The sequence below is a fragment of the Camponotus vicinus genome, unplaced genomic scaffold (genome assembly GCF_025532165.1).
Source record: "Camponotus vicinus isolate PSW18456_S1 unplaced genomic scaffold, iyCamVici1.0 SCAF_6, whole genome shotgun sequence".
Classification (NCBI taxonomy): Eukaryota; Metazoa; Arthropoda; class Insecta; order Hymenoptera; family Formicidae; genus Camponotus; species Camponotus vicinus.
In genome coordinates, this window is record NW_028141978.1 from 1,397,062 (window position 1) to 1,422,856 (window position 25,795).

At 31.7% G+C, this 25,795-nt stretch overlaps 1 protein-coding gene across 9 annotated transcripts; it reads left to right on the forward strand.

The window, feature by feature from the left end:
- Positions 1-784: 784 nt before the first annotated feature.
- Positions 785-25,794, forward strand: LOC145972744 (uncharacterized). Of its 9 annotated transcripts, XM_083101625.1 has the most exons (6): positions 785-1,304; positions 1,428-1,709; positions 3,438-4,205; positions 4,399-4,539; positions 6,813-6,931; positions 13,628-25,794. In XM_083101625.1, the coding sequence occupies exons 4-6, from the start codon at positions 4,474-4,476 to the stop codon at positions 22,122-22,124; spliced, it is 8,682 nt and encodes a 2,893-aa protein (XP_082957751.1). In that variant the 5' UTR covers positions 785-1,304; positions 1,428-1,709; positions 3,438-4,205; positions 4,399-4,473; the 3' UTR covers positions 22,125-25,794. The 9 variants fall into 9 exon arrangements, 7 of the variants coding, with proteins under 7 accessions (XP_082957751.1, XP_082957747.1, XP_082957746.1 ...); XM_083101621.1 differs by lacking the exons at positions 3,438-4,205; positions 4,399-4,539 and having other exon boundaries at positions 785-1,073; positions 1,206-1,304; positions 13,628-25,793; XM_083101620.1 differs by lacking the exons at positions 3,438-4,205; positions 4,399-4,539 and having other exon boundaries at positions 799-883; positions 977-1,304; positions 13,628-25,793.
- Position 25,795: the final 1 nt, after the last annotated feature.

Genomic DNA, 25,795 nt, shown 5'->3' on the forward strand with positions numbered 1-25,795 from the left:
CGGGCGCCAGTCGGGTATGCTTTTTTTATGATCAAGAACCTTTTCTATGCGTGTCAAATTTACGAGTTTCTGCAAAAGCGACCTATCGTGTATTGTGGCCATTGGAATCTTTGAGGTTGAAATAATCTCATACGATTCTCTTTTCCTGGGGCTAAGATATTTGATATACGAATGCGAGAAGAAAAGAAAATACACAAGGCGGAATTCGATTACAAGAGTTCAGTTACAAGTTTTGGCGAAGTACCCGCGCGTTACGAGTGTGCTATAAATCTGTCAAGGATATGTATGCATAGAAACGTAGTCTAAACACGTCATGTAGATAAGAACGTCGTCGGCATCGTCTTACTCCATTTAACGTTTACACAATCGCGCGCCTTGCGCAAATGTCGATTTTTATTGGTCCATAAATTAATAAACAATTGTATCATTTGTCCGACAAATGCGGCTATTAAGGCTCTTGAGTATTCACCTTAATATTCCGCGAAACTCTGAGTTGATGGTGGCGACAAAAAAAATACGCAGTAATAAAATTTACCATATAAGTGAAATGTGTTATTAATTGATAAGAAGTCAATCGTTGTAACACACATTTACACACATACTCATCTGTCATCCGTTATTGACGTTATTGAAGAAATATTTGTAGAAATTACTGTATTATTATTATAAAATAAAATAAAGTCAGCTGTGCATAAAAAACATATCACCTGACATCAAAAAATCAATAACAAATGAACCATGTATCACAATTTTCCATGCAGCGCCTCACACTGTAAAACGACAAACTATAAGTCGGCAAAAGTGACATTTTGACAGCCTAAATGACACGTCTAAGAATTCTTGCGTGCTATTTCATTATTATTCACTTTATACTTATAGTGCTGTAACGTGTTTGTGAAACTCATAAAATGTTCCGAAAACTAAGTTTAGCAAGAAATATATAGTGTAAAAAAACATTTTCCACTCTTTTCAACAGTTGTCAAACCATGCGTTTTCTCGCTTACTTTGATACTCATTTTAAGGCAGTTTATTAACTGTCAAGGGAAAAACTTAGTTTTCGGAATATTTTACAAGTGTGCTAAAGCGATCTGTAGTGTTATTTTTTCAAAATATCTTTTTATTTAAAAATGGCACGCAAGAATTCTCAGCGTGTTATTTCTCGCTTCTGACGTTACGATTTCAATATGGCTACGGTGACTACTCAGGAGTATTAAGGACCACAGGTCTCGTGAATTATTTTCCCACGAACTATCGATAGCGCCCAACTTTATGCATAACAATGGAATCAGAAGGAATTATAAAGAGTACGTAATTCATTATTGTAGATGCGATCAATATCAGCGTTTTCAATCACATCATATGCAGTGCTAATATCGCGCATTTACAATGTAATTTAATTTCATGTATGACGTCATTCCTGCGCATAGGGAATGCGCTCAATGCGAGAAACGGAACGTGTCCACTTTCATCTTCATCGTCGTTTTGCGATGTCGGCAAACGTGAGAGTCATGAGACGAGACGCGCAGCGTGATAAAAACGAAACGGCGGCGAAGGACAAACACCGTTGTCTTTTCAATTTATTACAACGTGAAGCACATAAAGACGGCGAACATCTGAAACCGGCGTTGTCATGGATCGTGGCGAGGAAATTGCCGGCATTGCCGATCAACGGTTACATCTGTCGGGGATGCCGCTGCGAATTATATAAGGTATCGGATATTCTTACGTGAAGGTATGTAATCGCGTCTTTAATTCGACATGCTGATTCGCTTAATTCGACGCTCAGTAATGAAGCAATCGCGCGCTTTGACAAGGAAACTCCACCGTAAGGTTAAGAGAAGAGAAGAGAAGAAGAGAAAAGAAGTTGTAGTTTGCGTCCTATTTTTGTGGTCGCAATAATATTCTTTGCAATTATAGTAATTTTAGTAATTATAGTAATTATAGTAATTTCCATTTATATATATATATATATATATATATATATTTCTTTTCGATATCTTAATTGTTAAAATAGCATCATTGCAATAAAAACAGCGATATAAGACATTACGAAGGTCGCGAGAAAAAATCCAGCTAGAAAATCGAAACGAAAGGATTTCAAGATCAGGCACTCATTGCATTTTACAACAAGAGAGAAGAAATATTCGATATTGGATTAGTGAAATATTTACTAACGTCTTAATTAAAAATAACGTGTGCGATAAACCATTGAAAATTAATGGCCGGCATTCTTCATGATTTACAATGTTAATAATATTCGTACAGATATTAAAAGAGAGAAAAAGAAAAAAATGTAAATGGTTAAATTGAGGATTGTTTTTTTTATTATATGTATTTGTTGGTATTTTTTATTATATATATATATATATATGCCATACTTTACACAAATACATACATATGATAAAATAATATTTTATTTCTAGCGCATATATATTTAGCATAGAAATCTATTAAGCATTTTCTAACGAATTATCTTTCGTTCGACACACGTTCGACACTCATAGGCAAATTTTTCATCATTATTCTTTCTTACATTGACCTTTAATTTAATATCATCTCGAGTAGTTTTGTGAAGTTTTTGCTTACTCGTGTTTATATGAATACACGACTGTTATGAAAAAGTTTCGCAAATATAAAAAATATAAAGAATAAGTATATAAAGTATATAAAGAAAAGTATAAATATAAATATAAATATATATAAATATAAATATATAAAGAATTATTTAAGGGATTTTAAAAGATTTCTTTCAACGATCATGGTTTATCTTTAAAGAAAGAACCGCACAATTTAAACATTTATTTTTTGCATATAGATTCATATTTACTTATTCATATATACTACAAGAAGAAAAATGTATTGGAAGTGATGACAATATCTAGATGTTTTACATAAGCCTCAAGTTAGTTTCTTTTCTGTTCCTAATTATGCGCATTTTTTTGCGCTATTGATAAAGACATATTCTTTGCACATATTCTTAATATAATAATCTAAACTTTCACAATAAATGTTATTTATTAACATTAAAGTTAGTGATAGAAGATGAAATAAAAATATTATAATTATAGAAGAATATAGCTTTCGTTCAATATTAGATACTGGAGACTTTTGAAATTTGAAAAAAAAAATGTAAATCATAATAAAAATAAAACATTCTGGGGACGACAAAATAAATTCTTTGCTCACATCTTCATATTTTTCACGTAACAATACAACTGATAAAAAATTCAAACTAAATATTTTTGGTTTAACAAATTTTATTTACAATACATGTACCTGTATGATATGTATATGTACCTATATGATTAGTTACGCACATATTTATTGTTTAAATTTCAATGGTATCATTTTCTAACTCCATATGTTACTTCGAGCACAATAAGAAAATCTAAGAGTCGTTGTAGGCATCAAGTTTCATTAAGCGTTCCTTCACACAGGTCATTTCAAGGAACAACGACATACTGACCTGACAGGAAATGCAGAAAACTCATCTGCCTATCTTCCCTTTTGTTCTATGAATCGAAGACTATATAATAAGTACGAAAAATGCGGAAAGATGATGTGTCAGCATATAATAAAATACATAGAATCATATGGAATATAAATCATATGCATCAATATATGCATATATGCTAAATAATCAGTAAAAGCTGTCTTACGTAAGAATGTATAAAATCAACCTAGGAACATTTATTTAACCCGTTATGTTAATTATTACTGCTAGTCATCTTGCGAAATAAACGCAATACATAGTTGTCGTTTTAAAACTGGCGCATTCTCCTTTCAAATCACATATGCAACAAAGTGCGCTAAAAATATCGACAGCGTCATAAGAAATTTATTTTTTTTGTTATGAAAATTATACGCAGTAGTCGCTTCTACACGACTTCTGCGTGACTCATCTACTTCTCTTTCTTCACCGGAAGAAGCATGTTATCTTATCTAAGCGATACAGAAGTCTTTTTGTTTCCTCGTTGATCCAATGAGAAGCGAGATATAACGAGAAAATGAATAGAAATGCGTGGAAGGCGATCCTATTGGTCAAATGTTCCGTAAGACTTTATTATAGTTCATCTCGTTTTAGTAATATAAATAGCGCGACGAGTGTCCGATACTCAGTGTGAGAAAGAGTCTCCATACGAATGTATGAATCAATAAAGAGGAAGATCGCCCAAGTGTTTCTTTAAGAGCTCTTATTATTAAAAGTGATTAAAGTGATTCGTCTGAAATTCTTTTCGCATTGTATATATATATATATTTATATTTATATACATATATATTTTCATAATCAAAAAAGCTAATTAAAAATTAGGCAAGCAGAAGCCAGTAAAGCGTGGTAATTGGAGCGCAAGGAAGAATAAAATACCTTCCTTTTTTTTAATTACTAGTATATTTCAGATACTATCATTATTCGCTCATTATGCATTACCTTTCGGATCATTAAATCTCAAGGTTATTAAGTCTCAAGTCACCATGATTTGTGTACATACACAACGGCGTTCAATGCCATCGAATGTGCGAAAAGGAGCGCGGGATCTGGTAAGAGGTTCTCCTATTTTACTTATTATATAATATTATTTAAAATATTAAAATTTGATTTCCGTGCAATAATTCCATGCATCTTTATTTTTACTCCTAATTCAAAATTTGTGAATTTATTATTATTATACTATAATATGAGCGAAATTGTTCGGGAGAATGTGCTTGTTAGATTATTGTAAGATATAAAATAGTTGCGTAGCGATTGTGAAATGATTTATGTAATCTCAGATATTACTGTATAATACTTTTTAATGCGTGATTATATGTCACGCTGAAGATGGATCAAAAGGTGATCCGTTCGTGTTTAATACATGTATTGCAACGAGTAATGATAATATTTGAAATATATTAGTAATTAAAAAAAAAAAGAAGTTTTTATTCTTCCTTGCGTTCCACGCTTTACTGGCTCTTGTCAATTTTTAATTAGTTTGTTTGATTATTATTATTTGAGCCAATTTTATTTTAATTTTACATATATTTTCATCTTGTATTATATGTAGTATTTTATTATATATTTTAATAAAAGAATAATATTTAATTTTAAGAAGAAATTTATGTATTACCTTAACTATCATTTTTATGACACATCAACTGAATGAATGAATCATAAAAAGAAGAATGATAAAAGGGAACACATACAATAAACCGTTTATGTGTACTATAATAAAAAATATAATATTGTATAATGCATGAAATATGTATAAAGTGTAAAATGGAGGAATTCAAATCAATCGCTATCAGATTCAATGATAAAAAATAAGAAATACGAGATGCAGGCAAGACGAACGATGCAAAGAATTTCGTTATCGTTGAGAGTGAGCTTATGTTCGTTAAAACAGGCCAATCAATACGTTTCAAATTACATCGTCCCTGCAAAAATATTACACTATGCAAAGCACTCAGAGTGCTATAAAAGTAGCTATTAGCTATAAAGAAGTATTACATGTGTATATATATAGTATGTGTGCATGCGTGTGAGCATGTGTGCATCTATTTGGCATTTTTATTAACAAGGCAGAAAAAAATTTCGATATAAAAAAAAGAAAGCCTTTTCAAAAATATTTCATTGAAAAATGAAAAATGTGGATGATTTGAATATATCGAAAATCTTTCTGATATTTTCACGTATTAGAAGAAAAAAATTCGAAGAGACTTCTCTGACAAATATGACATTGAAAAAAAAAACAAAAAATACAAAAATTTCACGGAAAAGAAGAAATAAAAAAAGAAGATAAGAAAAAAAAATAGAAAGATAAAGAATTGAATTTTTTATGCTGTTTATTTTTATAACGCAATAAAATATAAAAATAAAGAAATAAAATTATATAAAAATAGAGAAAGAGAGAATGTTATATACACATTAAAGACTGTGTCCTTTTATGTATACATATGTGTGTGTGTGTGTGTGTGTATACATACATAATGTATGTATATATGTTTTATATATAGTCAAGTATTAAAATTTATCAAGAGATGGCGACTCTATCGATTGGAAGGGACTCAACAACTCGACGGCAACATAGCGAGGAACGTGTTTAAAAACAACACAGCCAAGAACGAAGGAAGAACGGACACTTAAGAAAATTGAGGACGAAGGAACGCGAGAAGAAATAATTTGCGGGACAAACGAGAAACGAATTTTCGCGCGATCCTATTGTGGCCGATTTTCGCACCAGTTATAAACACGTGCGAATCGACACGAGCCATGTGCATCGATTGTTATACAATGTGATCGAAAGTAAAAATCACTTCAATTTCTCGAACCGTGTGTGAGTGGAAGAGAAACTCGCTTATTCGAAAGAGAAATTGCCGCTGATAAAGAACGAGTTAGACGACAAAAATGATGAAGTGCAAGGAGCGTGCTTCGCGTATCTACGACAACTTTGAATTGAAGTGGTGGCTTCGTCGCGCTGGAAGCAAGAGTCGGCGCTGCATGCTGCTGACCAAAGTGCGAATATTTTTTCTGCTTATTCATCGAATGCCTTTCTATCGTATTACAGGATTAATCTCATAGTATTAAGTGTGTAATTTCAAGCTGTGCGTAATTCTTTCTAAACGTGTACTTTTTCGTAACGAAAATATTTGTTATTTTTAAGCTTCATCAATTAAACTAGTAATTAGCACATTGATATACGATAGAATGATTAATAAATAAGTGAAGACGATAGAATTAAATCGACGAAAATCCACTGTTTCGCGATGAAAAATTCGGCATTGACAGGTCAATTCGATAGATATTTAATTGTGAAATATAATGGTGATTGTTTCAGCTGAAAAATGACCTGAAGAAGCTCTCATTGTCGAAGCGGGCAGTACATCTCGGGTTGATGCAACTGGCGAGAAAGCCGCATGTCGTCCTTGATAGACGACTGGCCGACTGTTATCGTAGGTAAGTTTACTTTAGATTTGTGCGACTGAAATGTGATATCGTTCACGCCGGTAAATCTCTTTAGCAGATACGATTTCACGGTTGATTATCCTTTACAACACATAAGCAATATTTATTTATTAAAATTAAAAACAAAATGTCTTTCTGCTGCGCTAATTATAATATAATAATAATATAAGTATATATATATATATACTTATATTATTATATAAGTTAATTGGTTATATATATATTGGATTAATATATACGTATAAATTTTTCTATAAGTTTCGTGAGTTTCCACGATACATCCTTGTCTTTCGGAGAACAGTGTTTAACTAAAGAGAGAAATAAATTATATATTTTTAATTATAAATTATATATTTCCTTCGATATCCTTTCAATATACCGGTTTATGTCTTGTCGGTAAAACAAGGAATTAGAAGCGACAAAAAGTCTTCTCTCCCAAGTTATAAAATTTACCATAAAGATTAGCCTTTTTCAGGATAAAAAAGGTCTTTTCTTTGGTTTCATCTTTTTTTTTTCTGAGTTTTTTTATTGTACACATAAAATTCAAATGTAGAATTTTTACAAAAGATTACGCTGATGTGTGTATGTGTGTGCGCATATATATATATATATGAAACATCTTTTATTATTGTTTTGGTTTGAAACAATGTACTTTGGAAACGATGTATATTCAATATATAATATACACGAGTATTGTACCTTATTTTTTATATTTCATTTATTATAGAAAAAAAAAATTCAAATATATAACTGGAATCTTCAAAATTTTTAGAATTTTTGCTAAGAAATTTCAAAAATAAACAATCTCTTTCGAACAGAAAAGGACTATTTACCCTCGGCGCTCTTGTGATGTTTTTTTGCTTATGCTTTTTGCCCCTTCTCCTTTATTGAACCAACACCAGTACCTTAACGTAGCTGTACCATCTCGAGGGTTGTGGAAGAAACATCGACATCAGTTTCTGTGTTCCTCTTGCGCGGTCTAGACCTTTGCTGATCTTACACGCTTTGTCAGGGCATCAGTGAATCTGATAAAAATCTTGCTTGAATAACGCACACACATATGACAGTGATAATACCTGGTCGATGGTACGGTTAGTGTATCGCGCGAAAATATTTTTTAATAATTGACGAAATACTACGAAAGATCTTCGGTAAAATTTTTTTATCTATCTATCGCAACATTATTATTCGTTTTATAAATATAATGTTACATATATAGTTGTTTATATGAAATTACATTATCGTTAGGAATAACTGCGATTGATGATTAATGATTTGCGTGCGTATAATCAATTCAAATCGCCCGACATATATGAGGTCTCGAAAATATCTATAAATCAATCAGCATACGACTTTTATGGTGCGCATTTGTAATTTGCTACAGAAACGTAGAATCTGAACTATTTATCTGTTTTCCAAGTGCCTGTGTTACGAAAACGTGCCCTGTAAAGTAAACATCTTCAAGGCTTATGACAACACTCTTATCCGTATGTATATATTTCATTTCTGATTTGTGTAACCATATATTATGAGAAGTGATGTGCGGCGATGGGCCCTTTTTTTAATAAATCAACTTATATTTCTTAATAAAAAATCGCGTTTTCAATCAAAGCTGAAACAGGAAATACGTTTGTTTAATGAATTGATTAGAGTCGCAAGAACGTCGATTTTTTGCCGTAACATATCGTTTAGATAAAGCGCATAGTGTAAAAATATTTAATTTAATAATTTAATATAATTATTTAATATAATAAATATATTACATTGTTTATTTTTACTTAGTAATGTGTTTATAATGTAATGTGTGTGTGTGTGTTTATAATATTTCTCGATTTGATTCTTATATCAACAAAATACTAAAATACATCAAACATGCTAAACACTGTATTATTAAAGAATAATAGTTAATTTTATATATATATATATAATTTTATATATATATATATATATATTTTTTTTTTTTTTAATATTCGGATTATTAAATCATTATTCTAATCTTTATTATGCTCAATATTATATATACAATTAAGATGTTATGATGATTTAGGAAAATCAAATCAATAAACCAAAAAATTACCAACATAAATTATAAATTAATTCTTATAAATTAATAGTTTCGAAATAGTTACAATTATTATCCGAAATTACTAAGTATATTGCGTCCTCTAATATTCAAATCTGTCATTAAAAGAGTAGTACAGAGTAATACAGAATTTGTAATATAGTTGCGTTGCACGAAACTCAATTTGTAAGAAAATAATTTGCATTAATGAGCATTTTATAATGATAGATAGAAGGCGTAACGAAAAAAAGAGACTAGACATTTATCGTGCAGGATCATGTTATATAAGCGGAACGAAAGCGTGCAGACGTGATGATTCATTTTTTCTTTGATCACAAGAGATATGTATCTACCGCGTTAGCACGTGGCGCGCATTGAGCGAACGCAACAGGTGAGTGTCAATGGTCGATCGGACGCGTGTGTTGTCGCAAATTGCCAGTTTATAATCGCTATTTCGATGAATCATTGTGTCTGTGTACTTCGCATTTATTAAGCGCAATAAATGCGTGCTCTCCTTTCTCCGCCGTTTTTTTGGATCGTCGTAAAAAACTCATTGACGTAAATTGTGTTTTTGCGAATTAAATCTCACGCGAGATGTTTAGTGGTTTCAGATTGATTATAATTATTTCGAAATCTAATTTATAAGAAAGTAATTTATTAATAAATTTTTTGGTGATTATTTGTGTGGAGAAATTAATCTCTAAATTAATATAATATCCTAATCATATATATGAAAACTTACCCTTTTTAAAAAAAGATGCCAAGTACACACGCTATGTACAAAATAGTATTATTTTCAAACTAAAACCCCTTATTAAAACAAAATACAAGGTATTTCCTTGTCCACAAAATATTACTTTTTTTTTGTAGGAAATTAACTTTTGCATAACTTTGTTTAATATAAAAGTTTTTTTACAGTTTAACATAACACTATTTTGCATATATAATAAATTTTTACAGTAATTTTTACATAATGTTTTGCAATATTATTTTGTACATGATGCGTGTACTTGGCGCCTTTTTTATTTATTTATTTTTTTTTTTAAATAAGTTTTTAGCTTAATCATATCTTAAATATTATAATATTGTATTATCGTGATTGTTAGATTATATTCAGTTGATTTTCAATGATTAAATTCTCAAATCTTTATCAACAATAACATGAAAGATGAATATTTCACGATACAATTTCGTATAAATTTTTCTTATGAGATTTTACATAAAAATAAACATAATTAAGTCCATCAAGGGACAAACATTTATAATAATATCAACATCAAATCGATACAATGTAAAATAATTGCAGATACAAATCGCGCGATTGTAAATGTATAAATTGTACATGTGTAAATGTGACCTTTTTAATTCATCATTAGGGCATGTATTCAGACGATTCGATTCTACCCCGAGCATATACTGAGTACAATTTCATATAAATTTTCCTTATTTCGTATAATTTTTCTATTTGACACAAAAATAAAATAACATAATTAAGTACATCAAGGGACAAACATCTATAATCGTATCATCATTTAATCGAAACAATGTAATAAAAATAATTGCAGATACAAATCATGCAGTTGTAAATGTATAAACTGTACATGTATAAATGTGGTCTTTTTGATTCGTCATTAGGAGGTGTATTCAGATGATTCAGTTGTACGTATCCCGGGTATCGATTAACGCGCTTTCTTCCTTTTCCTTCTCTCTCGGATTTTCGGGTCTCAGTATACAAAATAAATCTATCTGTTCGCAATCTATCTGTTCAAATCTATCTGTTCTGATCTATTCACATCTCGTGTACGCTGATTGCGCGCTGTTCCAACACTGAAATCAGTCGGCGATGATAATCAGGTCGTATTACACGTGGATCAAACGCATTGTGCGTAAATGAACTCTGATATACAAGGTGAATTTTAATGGTTGTATCAATCTTTTTATCATGCGGAAGGTTATCGACCGCAATTGTAATAAATTGATCGGTACATAGATGTCAGATAATTGGATCGGCCGTATCGAAGGCCGGGATATAATGTGTACAATTAAAGCAAGTTAAAAGCTGAAATTATGTAGTATGGATTACTATTATTATTATTATTATTATTATTACTATTATTATTATTATTATTATTATTATTATTATTATTATTATTATTATTATTATTATTATTATTATACACATTATATTCTATACACATTAATCTCCCGCATGATAAAAAAATTGACACAAGCAATAAAACTCACCCTGTATATCTCGTTCGTTATTGATCAGATTATACCCTAATAGCTCGGCCGAGCTTCCCAGCATCCCGCGTATACGCTATATTGATCCGAAAATTTGTTTCTTGCTCGTTGTACATACACAGAAAAAAAAATAAGTATCAAATCAAAACTTATAGACTTAAACTAACGCGTTCATTGTTTCGTATATACGCAACAATTTATAATCTTCTTAGAAGAATTTAATAATTTTAAATTTCAACAATATTATAGTCTTATTTTAATATTGTAATTATCATCTCAAGAATATATAATTATTTAATTCTACTTTAAGAAAATTATAATCTTTGATTTAAAAATGTTATTTTCTATCTAACATTGTTTCTTTTTCATTCAAGAAAATTAAATCTTAAATCATAAGAATATATTTTTCTTGATTGAACTATATAAAATGGCTTCATTCAAGTAAGCAATTATTCAAGCAATTATATTTTTCTTTAATTAACGCAATATAATCTCATTTCAAGATTTCCAACTCTTAACTCTTAATTAACGCAACTCTTAATTAACGCAATATAATCTCATTTCAAGATTTCCAAGATTGTTAAAACTAAATATATTTTCAAAACAAGAATGTCCTTTTTTTCTGTGTAACACGGGGCAATATTACGGGGATGTATAATCACGGAATGCCACGAATGATTATTCCGCGGCGAAAGCCGCGATCTCATGTAATAGCGAAGAGAGAAAGAGAGAGAGAGAGAGAGAGATTTTTCCTTCATTGCAAAATATAACAATGACAATAGCTATAAATCTTTTCATTGTGTGCAAAATGAGAGAAATTCAAAGTTATAATTAATAAAATTTAAAATAATTGTGTTTAAGAAACTGAAAAAAATTAAATGAATAATAAAAGAAAGAGAGAACATTTTAAAAAATCCGAGTTTGCGCAAAAATTTTTTACTTTTTTTTTAAAGAATTTAAAGTCTCAGACTCACCACGATATGCAGATCTCTTTTCAGCGATATTCGATTCCACTGATGTACTACTGCGAGCAGCAAAATAATACAAGGTATATGTGCGACAATAATTTTGCTTTCTTGAAGTGTATTTGATCGATTGGTAACTATCATCGGCCTCACAATCACCGATCGCGCATTCGATTATTATTCGCTATTTATATCGAAAACACATATGAAACACAAAAAGCCAGCAATGGTACACCGATGTTGATCGGACGAGAGAGAAAACTGTTGACGGATAACTCTATTTTAAAATCTTGATCAATAAGCAGTGTCGTATCCACAGAACTCACGACGCCTTTGACGTCTCGGGAAGGAATAGTGACGCGAGTGTCCCCGCCATAAGAATCGAATCTCAAAAACGCGACAATCATGGATCGCCATTATTTCGAAGAGTTCGATTCGTGATCAGTAATTATCAGAAGACAATGTCGAAAAGAGGATGACAGAATTATTTACAGAATTCATTATGATACAGAATTTATGAATTTTGAATTACAAATCCGGGCATCATTGCCTCTAGATCTCTCGAATAAGATTGCGAACAGATGATCTGCAAAATGTTATTTCGTTCCATCAATTTAATAATTTATGATAGAGTACAGTGATAAACACAGATATAATAAAATATCGGTGTGTGAACATAATGATTATAAAAATTATAAATTATAAAACGGTTATAAAACCGAGAAATATCAATCAATTAAATCAATTAATATATTTTATATACTTGTAAAATTTTGAAAAAACGAAAATGTATATAATAAGTATAGAATACATAAAAATAATTTTGAATTCTTTTGGAATCGATAAATGTTAATCGTAGAAAGCTGAAAGAAATTTTTTTAATTTAAAATCGATTTTATAAACGATTCATATTATTTGTGACAGAATTTAGAATAAAATTTTATTTATCAGTTTATATATTTTGATGCAGATATATGTATTCTGGTGTAAATTTTAGTGTTGCGTGCACATATCTGGATTCTTCAAATATTTTATTAGGGATTTTTTATCCATCATAAATTATTATAAAACTCTAAGCTTACTATTATTACTTATTGTTAGCATAACTGAATATTACGTATACATACATATATTACTTAACAAAACTGAAAAAAAAAAACATTTCATTATAAATGATTTTTATTATAAATAATTTAGAACTATTTACATTTTTTACAAACGAATTATGAATAATCTAATAACATCAGTTAATACATATTACGCAGCAGATTTGACAATTAAACGATAACACGTCACTTAAAAATTATTATTTTAAAATTAATTTAAAATTATTTTAAAACATTTAGCATATATATATACACATTATCTTATTTTTATTTTACATTTTTGATATTAGCATATTCTTATATGTTTCAGAAAGATAGAATTATCACCTCAAGATAAGGTTCCATTGCAGTTGCCACAGAATAGTCCTCAAAATTTTGTATTAGTCCAGAAGGAAAGATGGCAAGATGATGATGAGAAAAAATCGCAAAGCGAGCCGAGAAGCTTGGAGTATATTTCTCAGAAAACCGACGAACAAATTGCAGACGACAGCGTAAAATTAAATGCAAGCTCTTCTGTTACAACTGCATCATCAGAAATAAGAACCGATGCTAATAAAAGGTATCAAATTAAAATCCAGGAGCGTAACTTGCCTGGGAAAAAATCGTCGGATAACATTGTACAAAATCCTGTCCAAGAAATGGAAGAAAAAAGTTCTCACGTTAATGGTAGTACTTTAACAAATGACAGAAATATTTCTGCCAAAACATTGATCACCAAAAAAAAGTTAGATTCTCCCGCGTCGAAAAATAAATCGCCAAGCAAACCTCAGATTTGCGAACAGAAATCTGAAAATAAAAATTTTCATTCTAAAAATGAAACTATCTCTGCGAAAAATAGATCCATCAATAAGAAACATTCATCGTCGGAAAATAAATTATTCAAGACAAATATATCGATTCGATTGAAGAAGCATTATTCTATAAGTGACATTAATGTTTCGAAAAATGATAAAATTTTAAAAAAAAAACGTAAACGACGTAAAGACGAGAAAAAACAAAAAGAAGAAACAGAAGTAAATCAAGAGTCCTCTTCACCAAAAATTAATTTATTAGATTCGGGAATACAAGACCGCGACCATGAATCTGAAAGTAATGATATTTTGTGTGAACGTAATATTAATGTATCGGGTGATACAATAATTTCAAATGTAAGAACTTGTTTAGGAACGGAAACTAACGATATCACAAGTGAGAATCAAGATGCATCTATTTCGAATACACAGACTTCTCGTGTCGATTCTGAATTGTTATCTGAGCAAACACATACATCTCCAACTAAAATATTTGTAAAACCAGACATACATCGAGACGAAAATATAAGAACGAAGCAAATGAATAGTCCACCTATTGAAATAGATTCTAAAATAGCAGTTAAAAGAAAAATATATTCTGAATCTTCGGATAAAAGTGTATTAATGAAAAACGTGCAAAAAAAGAAAGAAGCGTCTTCTGATAGCTCTCTCGATGAAAATTTGAGTAATCTCGAGATATTTGATGATAAAGACTTTCCCGAGGATAAATTAATCCATAATAATGAAAGTGAAGAACAAATGTATTGGAAGATTACAAAATATATGAAAAGAAAAAGTAAATATTCAAGAAAAAAAACAAAATTAAAAAGAAAGAGACAAAATAAAATTAAAAGGATACGAAAAAAATTTCGTGACTGGTTCGGAAATTGTTTTAGCCAAAGCGAGAGTAATGAGGAACTCAAGATTATATCGGAATGTCTAGAAAGAAAAAAACTGCAATTTGTCTCAGATGATTCTGAAATGGATAATACATTTAACGATATTACAACAGAAGAAGAAACGGAAGATACTTATGAAGGAGATAAAATATCGATACACTCATGTGATACGATTAATAATTCGCAAAAAGATACAGAGAGCGTAATCTCAAAATCAGAATCCATCAATTCAAGTGATTCCACTGTATATATTGAAAACGACACATTGCACGATTTTACGGCGGACGAAGAAATAAATGAAACAACAGATTCTAATAGCGATAAAATATCGATACGTAAACGTGATATATCAGTTGATATTCCGCAGAAGAATATAGAGAACACAATCCCAGCGAAAATACAGCGCCTAGAACATTCTGTATCAATTGCCGATGCAGAAACCATTAGCAAAAATGACACAAAATGTAGCGAGGATGCGGTTTATATGGAAACGGAAGAAATAAATATGCAAGACGTGCGAGAAAATCAAGAAAATATTGAAAATATTAATTTTGAAGATGCGGAAATGAAAGAAGTAAATATGCAGGACGCGCAAGAAATTAAAAATGTTGAAAATGTTGATTTAGCCAAAGAGGATATGAAAATATCGAAAGATATAGAATCAAATTTGGAATTATCATCTATGTCCACGCAAAAATTGATATCCAATATTGAAGATAAAAATGACTGTGATGTATCGCAAAATATCGAAGATGTATTATTCAAAAATAAGGAAGACACTTCGAAAAATACAACAACTGTGATAACTGATCATGTTTCGATAATGTCATCAAAATCAGAGGAAGATTCTTCAGATAAAAAAGATGTCGTTAACGAAACCTTTTCCGCGCCAATAGCGAATGTGTCTGTAAAAAAATCAGATAAAAATACCAGTGATCATTCATCAACAGATGATGATAATATTAGCGATATTGAAGTAGAAATAAAAATAAAACCCAAATCAAAATCTCGAGTATCACGAAAATTTTCGCTGAAAGCACCATTGTCTGCAGTGAACACATGCATCAAGAACTTGAATACACTTAAAAATAATCCAGACTTTCTTGGCGAACTCTTTCAGGTGAATTTTAACACATCTTCCGAAAATTCTAGGCACGGGAACACAACCAGTGAAGAAAACGAAGCGAAAAATACATCGAAACAATCGCGGGACGTCAATCAAAGTGTTACCGCTCAAACAGCATCAAATACTCGGGAAATTATGTATAATTCTAGTCATACTACCAAAGATAATGCAAATCATTGTTCAAAACAACAGCAAGAACGAAGTTCTCACGATGACACAATTTTTGATAGAAATAAAAGTGCGACACAGCATCATCAAGAAGGAACGAATAAACAAATACAATCTGAACAGGAAAAGACACGAGTGATAGGTGAAAATGGTTCTGAGTCAATCAAATCTGCATGCGATGCGTCTAATTTGGAAAAACAATTACCAAAGATTTCCTTGAGTGACAAAGGAAAGACAATAGACGAACAACAAAAAAATTCTCAAGATGATATAACTTTAAAGGGTAAAGATGCGACGGATCAAGCAGAAAAGAATGAATGCGTACAGTCTGTCGCACGGAAAGAAACACGAGTTGCAGCTGAAAATAGTGTTGAATCAGCTAAACCTGCGCGCGATGAAACACGAGTTGCAGCTGAAAATAGTGTTGAATCAGCTAAACCTGCGCGCGATGAAACACGAGTTGCAGCTGAAAATAGTGTTGAATCAGCTAAACCTGCGCGCGATGAAACACGAGTTGCAGCTGAAAATAGTGTTGAATCAGCTAAACTTGCACGCGACATGCCTGAGTTGATAGAACAATTACCAAAGACTTCCTCAGACGCTTCAGATGTGAGGCGCATTAGTGGAGTAAGGGTACGAACGAGCGCGGAACTTGGATCCTCATGGACTACTATTCCTATGAATTTATCTATGAATCCTAATACACCTATTGCACCAAACAGTACACATTCAGTGTTTCCTGTATCATCTGCATCTGGACCACCGCCATCGTATAATTCTTCTATCAAATCTATGTATCATTCACCTGTAGCGAATTCATTGAGTGTACCAACTGAGAATGTTCCTCCTAGCTTTAACTACAATATGAAGTTAATACAAACCGCAGTAAGAAGCATCTGCTTGAACTTCATGTCGTGTCGCAATATTATTCACGAACAAATATTCAATGAAAAAAAGATATGTGAAATGAAGATTAATATAACTCGAATATGCCAAGATATAAAAACCTTGAAAATGTTGTTGCGCGTGACAAATGAAGATTACGTTATAAATTACATCAATCGGCAAAAGTTACTAATTCCGCCGATATCAGTTGCAGAATTGAAACAGTATACGAAATTATTTGAACCCGTATCGAAATGTAACGTACCATTTTGCGATATGAGATGTTCCAATCAAATGCTGCAACCTTCGAATATTAGTAACAGTTCAGTTCCGAGTGCATCGATGATGAACGTTCACGCACAAACACCATTTTTGGGAAATGTTCCAAACGTGCCGTTGCCAGGTTCCATTCCCAGAATGCAGTATGTCAGAGCGCAGTCTTCAACAATGCCACGTCCGAGATCAAATATCAATCAATCACAATCTTCGAGGAGTACGGGCAATCCTTTGTATTCAAGGCAATCTCTACCAAATATTCGCCCTAAGAGTTCACCTGTAGGCGTACCAGTGTCAAATCCAGTTCCAAACCCAATTCCAAATCCAACGATTAAATCACAACAACCTACAGGAAACGCAAGTTATGTACAAAGCCAATATGTACCGACGAATATGGTGAATATTAATAATCAGCAGTTTGTCGTAAATCTTAATAACAATCCATATATATCTCCATCGCCTATATCAACATCGAATATTAATGTGCGTGTATATCCGTCCGCAAATCAAGGGAATACCAATATCTCTTCTACAACTGGCAAAATGTATTCGCATATCGGAACGAGAACCACCACCACTGCGACTATCAATGCGACCGCAATGTCTGCGATTAACACGCAACAACAGAACCAGATTCTATACTCTCAGATGCCGCCTTACGTAATCTCAACACCGCAATTACCGCTGTCCATGATGAACCAGAATACTAATGAAATGTATCAAATTATATATAATGTCGCTCAACCTATAACTTATACAAATATTAACGTTCCAAGCAATAGTGCTAACGTAACGGGAAATATAACCAGCGTTGGATTTGGGGATCGGTTTGTAAATCCACAGACGCAGACTACATCAGTATCTGCAGAAAAAAGTATTCCATCAAGCAAGAACGTATCGAATAGTTTTACGTCGCAATCTGCACACGTTCAGAATATTTCGCTGAATCCAAATCAGCAGCAACAAAATGTGCTGCATCAGGAACAATTCAAAAACACATCTATAATTTTAAATTTAATCGACTCGTTAAGTAATAATGTTTCGCAGAATGTGCAACCATCCGTGCAGAACAACAGAACGAAGATCCCCAAAACACAAACTATAGATCCCGTGCCGAATAAAACACCATTCACGAAACCGCAACAAGATGTATATCAAAGAATCCCACCCATATCGCAAGAGTCCAGGATTTCATCGAAGATTCCGATGTCACAGGAGCCAAGTATCTTGCAAAATACGATGTTTAACACTGCTTCGCAAAAAGGCCAAACGATATTAATATCACCAAAAACTACATCTGGGCCATCATCATCGAATGAAATTGGGAGACATTGTTTTGATCTGAGCTTTCTAACAGAGCTCGAAAAATATACATTGCTACTCTACTTGCAATTTTACTTCGAACGATGTTCATTTCCAGAGCAAAACTCTGAAGAATTTCAACGGGAAAGAAAAATGTTAGTTTCCCTTTATAAATATTTATCACACGTTATGAGTTACATAACCAAGATGGAAGACAAAATATCGCCAATGGATATAGCACAAAAACTAGCGATATTACGAAATTTCCAATTAGAAATCAAATTACTTCACAATGAAACTCAGTGTAATAAAAATAATCCAATCGATAAAGTACAAGAGAAACAATCTTCAGAAAAAAATACTGATTCGAACGCATCAATAAATTCCAAATCTACTGCAGCAAAAAATGATTTATCGGTGGAAGTGCAAAATAGAGAGTTGGATCCTAAATCTATGCCAAAATTTCCGGTAATGAAGGAATTACTTAGAAAATCCCCGGAAATAGATTTGCGAAAGCAGAATATAGATACGCAAAAGATGCGATTCAAAACAATCTTATCTTCCGCTATGAGAAAAGAATCTGAAAATATAACATTGTTAACAAGACATTCAAACATTCCGGAAAAAAATCCGATCGCGGAAACGTCGCGCAGAATTTCGGAAACAGAAGCGCAAAACGACGCAAAAATTAACAAAACTGCCAGATCTCTGACGGAAAACTCGCACGATAAGCATCTATCAGAATCATGTTTTTCTCTCGCACAAGATACACCAAGTCCGTTGCGAATTGCATTAAACGATGAAATAAAAGGTTATGCAAAAATTACAAAAGATGACGCCAAAAAAATAAATAACATAGAGGTAGAGAGAATATCTAAAATTTCGAATGTAACATTAAATAACAGAGGAAACGATGTGATATTACAATCCTCATTTAATTCAGAAACACAGAATAATATAACAGATAAGGAAGCTGTAAAATCTCCGGCAGAACATCTACATGACAAACGATCGGAATCGTGTTCCTCTTTTGCACAGAGTACATTGAACTTACAATATGATGAGACGAAAAATGATAATATAAATGTCAAAGGATCTGAAAACGCGGAAATGGCGAACATATGCAAAATTTCTAACGTTACAGTATTAAATAACAGTGAAGGCAACGAAAAAGCGGCCTCGCAAATTCCTTGTATTATAGAAGCTCGGGATAAAGAGCCGGATCATAATGAAGCGTGTAATCCCAACAACAAAATATGTGGCGAAAATTCACAGAATAAATTGCACGATAATGTCAAAGAAAATATCGAAAAATCCAAATCAGATTTTACAGAAGCACAATCTGATACGTCGTATATACCACGAACTTCGACACCACTTGTACCGAATAACACGTCAGAATTATTACTTCCAATGAACAAGAACGAATCCGCAAAAAAATCGCAAGGGTATACCGTGTGTAAAAAGTTTACTTTCGAAACATTCTCAGAATTCTTCTCAAACGCGCAAGAGGATCCTACGAACGAACTGATTAATGACTCTGGGAAAACGTACGACGAGAGCTTCGAAAGTTCAGGAAATTTGCATATCGACGAAAACGCGGAAAAATCGAATTCAGATTCTCAAGAAGAACAATGCGACGCGGTATTGTCTTCCGAAAAGAACAAGCTGAATACGTCGCAGGATTTATGCTTTAATGAAACGAAGGGCGAGCCGATAGAAACATCACTGTCATCATTCGCGAAAGGTTTCGAATTAAAATCATTAGAAAGGAAAGAAACAAACGTTCAGGAACTGAATGAGAAATTAAAACAAAAGGAACTGCAAACTGAGGGAATATCATCGTCTAAAGTTCTGGAGGATACATCCAGAGCGTCAAGCACGGTGCAATCGGTTGACATCGTGAAGCAATTTGAAGATATAAGAGAGAACCAAGTACAAGTAGATACTCATAGTGGCGTTAAAGCGATTAATGAACTGCTCAAACACGTATCTGATAAGTATTACGGGAAACCGAGAACCTCTTCGTGTAATCCTAAGAGCAACGTTACAAATATAAATATAAATGAAACCCAAAAAAATGTCATTTCGAACGCCAACGTTGCTAGTCCTGCGAAAAGCGAAAGTGATCAAGAAAATTCCGATATCGGACTAAATATCCTGAATATCAGGAGCATACCATCGTCATTATTTGAGGAGATGGAAAATTCCGATGCGCTCTTTCAAAATAGTCTTGCATTGTTGAATGAGATGGAAGAAAAAGAATTATCATATGTAAACATCTGGAATCATTCAGAAGTCGCTAATTTCGTTTCATCGAATGAGATGAAGCAAGAAGAGTCATCGAATGTAAATGAAAATCCGGAAGTCCCTAATTCCGTGTCATTGAATGAAACGAAGAAAGAAATGTCGTCGGACGTAAATGATAATCCAGAAGTTGCTGACTCCACATTATTGAATAAAATAAAGATAGAAGAGTCGTTGGATATGAATAATACGAAAGTTCCTAACTCCGCAATGAGTGAGATGGAGGAAGAAATGTCATTAGTCGTAGACGAAAATCTGGAAGCCCTTTGCTTTGCATCGTTGAATGAAATAAAGATAGAAGAGTTGGATATAATTGATAATCCGGAACTCCCTGATTCAGCGTCATTGAATAAAATGAAGGAAGAAAAATCATCGGTTGTAAATGATAATCCGGAAGTTTCTGACTCCACATTATTGAATAAAATAAAGATAGAAGAGTCGTTGGATATGAATAATACGAAAGTTCCTAATTCCACAATGAATGAGATGGAGAAAGGAATGTCATTGATCGTGGACGAAAATCTGGAAGCCCTTTGCTTTGCATCGTTGAATGAAATAAAGATAGAAGAGTTGGACATAATTGATAATTCGGAACTCCCTGATTCAGCGTCATTGAATGAAATGAAGGAAGAAAAATCATTAGTCGTAAATGACAATTTGGAAGTCCATAATTTTGTGTGGTTGCCTGAGATGATAGAAGAGAAGTCATTGAACGTGAACGATAATCCGGAAGTCTCTAACTCTACGTCGTTAAATGAGATAGAGGAAAGAAAATCGTTGGATGTCAACAACATTCCGGAAGTCTCCAACTGTACGTCGTTGAATGAGGTAAAGGAATGGAAATCATCAAACATGGACAACATTCCCGAAGATAGACTAGATGAGATGGAAAACAGGCCGTGTTTACGTTGTAAACGCAAGAGCACGGTATATTGTCAGGCCTGTTTGGAGGCTCATTACTGCTCCAAACGTTGTTCGGATTTGCATTGGAGAGCAATTCATTACAAGCAATGTAAGAACCTCTACAAGTCAATTATCTGTATTGATTTATAATTTTTGAAGATTCTTATTTATGTTCGTTTTGAATATGAAGTTCAGTTGGAATGTAGAGTGATTTTTCTTAATATATCAAATATACAGACTATATTTGATTGAGCTTGACTAATCAGTATCTTACTTGTTGTATTGTTGCTGTGTTTAAAAAATATAATGATTGTTTGACAAAATTATTTTTTTATAATTAAAATTTTCTAAAGCTTAAATTATACGCAATGATATAGGATGATTCGTACAGGAAGTTGTTTTCCTCTCTTACGAGATTGATAATAAAAAAAAGTATAATACATAAGAAAATGTCGAAAGACATAACTATGTTTAATTTTCTTCTATGTTATTTTTTCCAAGAATGCGATTTTTTTTTCTATGCGCGTACGTATGCGAGGAAGGAGAGAAAGAAAGGAAGAAAGATAGAAATGTGCAATTTTTCAAATTTTTTTTAAAGGAATTCTTACCTTCATTCAGTGTACAAAATTATTAAAGTAAGATTAGTAGTGATAGATTTTAGTACAACTTTTTAAGGCTGTCTAGAAGGTAGAATTCCTGCTATATTGAAATTTTTAAATCCAATTTGATTTAAGGGTTTGCTGCAATAATATGTAAAATGACGAGAAAAATCGATTTATGTAATAAGAAATAGACAATACACACAATTTTATTAAAAACTTTATATATAATCTGTAAAAGAAGTTTCACACATTACATTTCGCATTTCTCTTTCTATTTTTTTTCTTTTTATCGTCGACCGTAAAAAATATACTCTATGTGAGAAATATACTCTTCGTTTGAAATATACGCATACGCATACACATAAATGATTTTATATAAATAAAGAATAATATATATGACAGTGTGATGTAGTAGCGTTAATTTAGTTATGTTAACAGTACATAAATAACTTAAAACATATATTAATATTGTAAGATTTATTTTTAAAAATCCGGTATATTTGTTTCAATTTTTGATACATGAGACTTGAATATTTATTATATTGGACTTGACATATTTGAAAGTGAAATCTTACAATTAGTTGTTTTAAACATTACATTCATTATTTATAAACTGTACAACTTTATAAGATTATCGTTTTGTAAAGTGATTTTTATATTTTCATGCATATATATAAAAAAGAAAAATATATACACTTATATATTTAATGCTTATTATCGTTAATTCAACCTACATATTTAAGTTATAGATATATTCGTACATATATTAATAAAAATATAATCTCTTTCAGATTTATTTTCTCTTAGTTATAGATTCTCCTTGGCTAGCTTAAAATTAACAAAATATAGTGATAAATAATTTTTCTCCATGAATGTAAATAACTCAACGAGTGATAGAAAGTATCGATGGCCCGACATTATTCACAGACGATCAAGGCTCTGACGTACCAGATAGCGTAGAATTTTATAATTTTACAGTGGAAACTTTTTTATCTAAGAATAGCCCTGCTATAATAGTATAGGACATGATACTGTAATAATATTTACATCTCCTATCATCGATAGTGACACAATGTGGAGCGAAGATGATGCAATAACGATATTTATACCTTCTATCGTCAGTAATGACATAACGTGGAACGAAGATGAAAGATGCAATAACGATATTTATATTATCATCAATAATGATAAAACATGGATAAAGGCAGAGATAATTATGATTGCAATATAACGCGTCTGATAAGTCTCTCTTATTATTAAATAATAAATAATCATCAGAACATTAGTGAAAAATTATAAAATTGTAAATGAAATTTTATTTCATGGTACATATGCATTATATATGTCAGCATACATGCAATAATTTTCGAAAAGTAAGTTTCTTAAAAATAAATTCTTTTACAAATAATATAATTAAAGTTAATGTATAGAGCAAGGACATTGATAAGAAATTGATTTGTATCAATCGAAATGAAGTTTTCTGATTTTATTCCGAACAAAAAATGGAATGTTTCTGTATTTTCGAATGTTTCTGTATTTTTTGCTTGTACGAATACTTTTCGAAACAAGAGCAATCGAAAACATAACGAACGAAAATTTTAATTCAAAATGAGTATCCTTTTTCGAAAATTTTCTTCATTTTTTTCCAATATCACTTGTTACGAAAATTCATAAAATAAGCAATATTTTTATGAACTATTGTTTAATTATGTTTTATTATTTTTATTATTTCCGCCTTGTTTAATTATGTCTCATTGAACTTAGATTGAAATCATCTCTTACAGTTCTCTCTCCCTTTTTTTTTGCGTAAGAAGAGAAAAATGCGTTGTGAACCCCCGCTCGATGAGCTGTGTGCGATTCGCACCCCCTAAAAAAACTCTTCTCATGTCCCGCTCGGACTGTGTCACTTGAATCCCAAGGATCCGCTTCCATATGAATTCCCCGGATCCAAGTCCAATTATATACATCCTTTGTAATCCTATTATTCCCTCAAGTCCAATCAAGTATTCCCTCTAACTTCCCAGCGCGTCTGCCCTACCCTTCTCTCTTCAAATTTTGTCCATGTCTATAATGTGTATATTTGTGTATAGTTTGTGTACAAGTGTGGCTGTAGTGTGTAATATGTGTATACATGTATATAACCCCAGATTATAAAATTTAAGCGTAAATTAATTACCGGAGTAATTACCCAAAGTGTAAATGTGAGTAGGTCTCTTTTCCTGGAGCTAAGATATTTAGAATACGAATGCGGGATGAAAAAATACAAGGCGAATTCAGTTAAAGGATTTCATTTTACAAGTTCGACGAAGTTAATCGAGTGTGCTATAAATCTGCCAAGGATATGTATGCATAGAAACATAGTCACGTCACGTAGGTAAGAATATCGTCGGCATCACCTTATTCCATCTAATGTTTATGCGCACCTTGTGTAAATGTCGATTTTTATTAATAATTCTATACTATTATATTATTATATAATTATAGTCTATATTATATTATTGGTCTATACTATTAATAATTCTATCATCTATATTAATAAATAATTGTATCATTAATATATTATAAATATTAATTTGTATTAATAAATAATTGTATCGTTAATATGTTATAAATATTAATCTATATTAATAAATAATTGTGTCATTTGTTCGTCAAATGTGACCATTAAGGACCATTAAATGTTAAGGACATAGGTTTCGCGAATTACGAATGATCGATACCGTCCAATGTATTTATGTATATGTAATAATGAGCATATTAAAAGGAATTATAAGCAGTACGTAATTGTTTGTTGACACGATCAATATGATATTACTCATTATAATACTGTAATATTAATTACATTTCGCATGTGGTGTTGATATATCGTGCATTTTCAATGTAATCAAATTCAATATGTATAATGATGTCCTGTGCGTATAAAATGCGTTCAACGCGCACATTCGCTCGTGAGAAACAGAACACGCACATTTTTAATTTACGATGTGCGGCACACAAACATCTAAAGCTGGCGTTGTCATGAATCATGAAGAGGGAATTGCCAGAATTATCGATCGGCTACATTTGTCGGCCACTGCGATTTACATTAAGATATTGGATATTCACATGGAGATATATAATCGCGTCTTTAATTCGACACACATGAAGTAATGTAGCAATTCCGCGCATTAACAAGAAAACTTCACCGTAAGATGAGAGAAATTATAATTTGCGTATTAT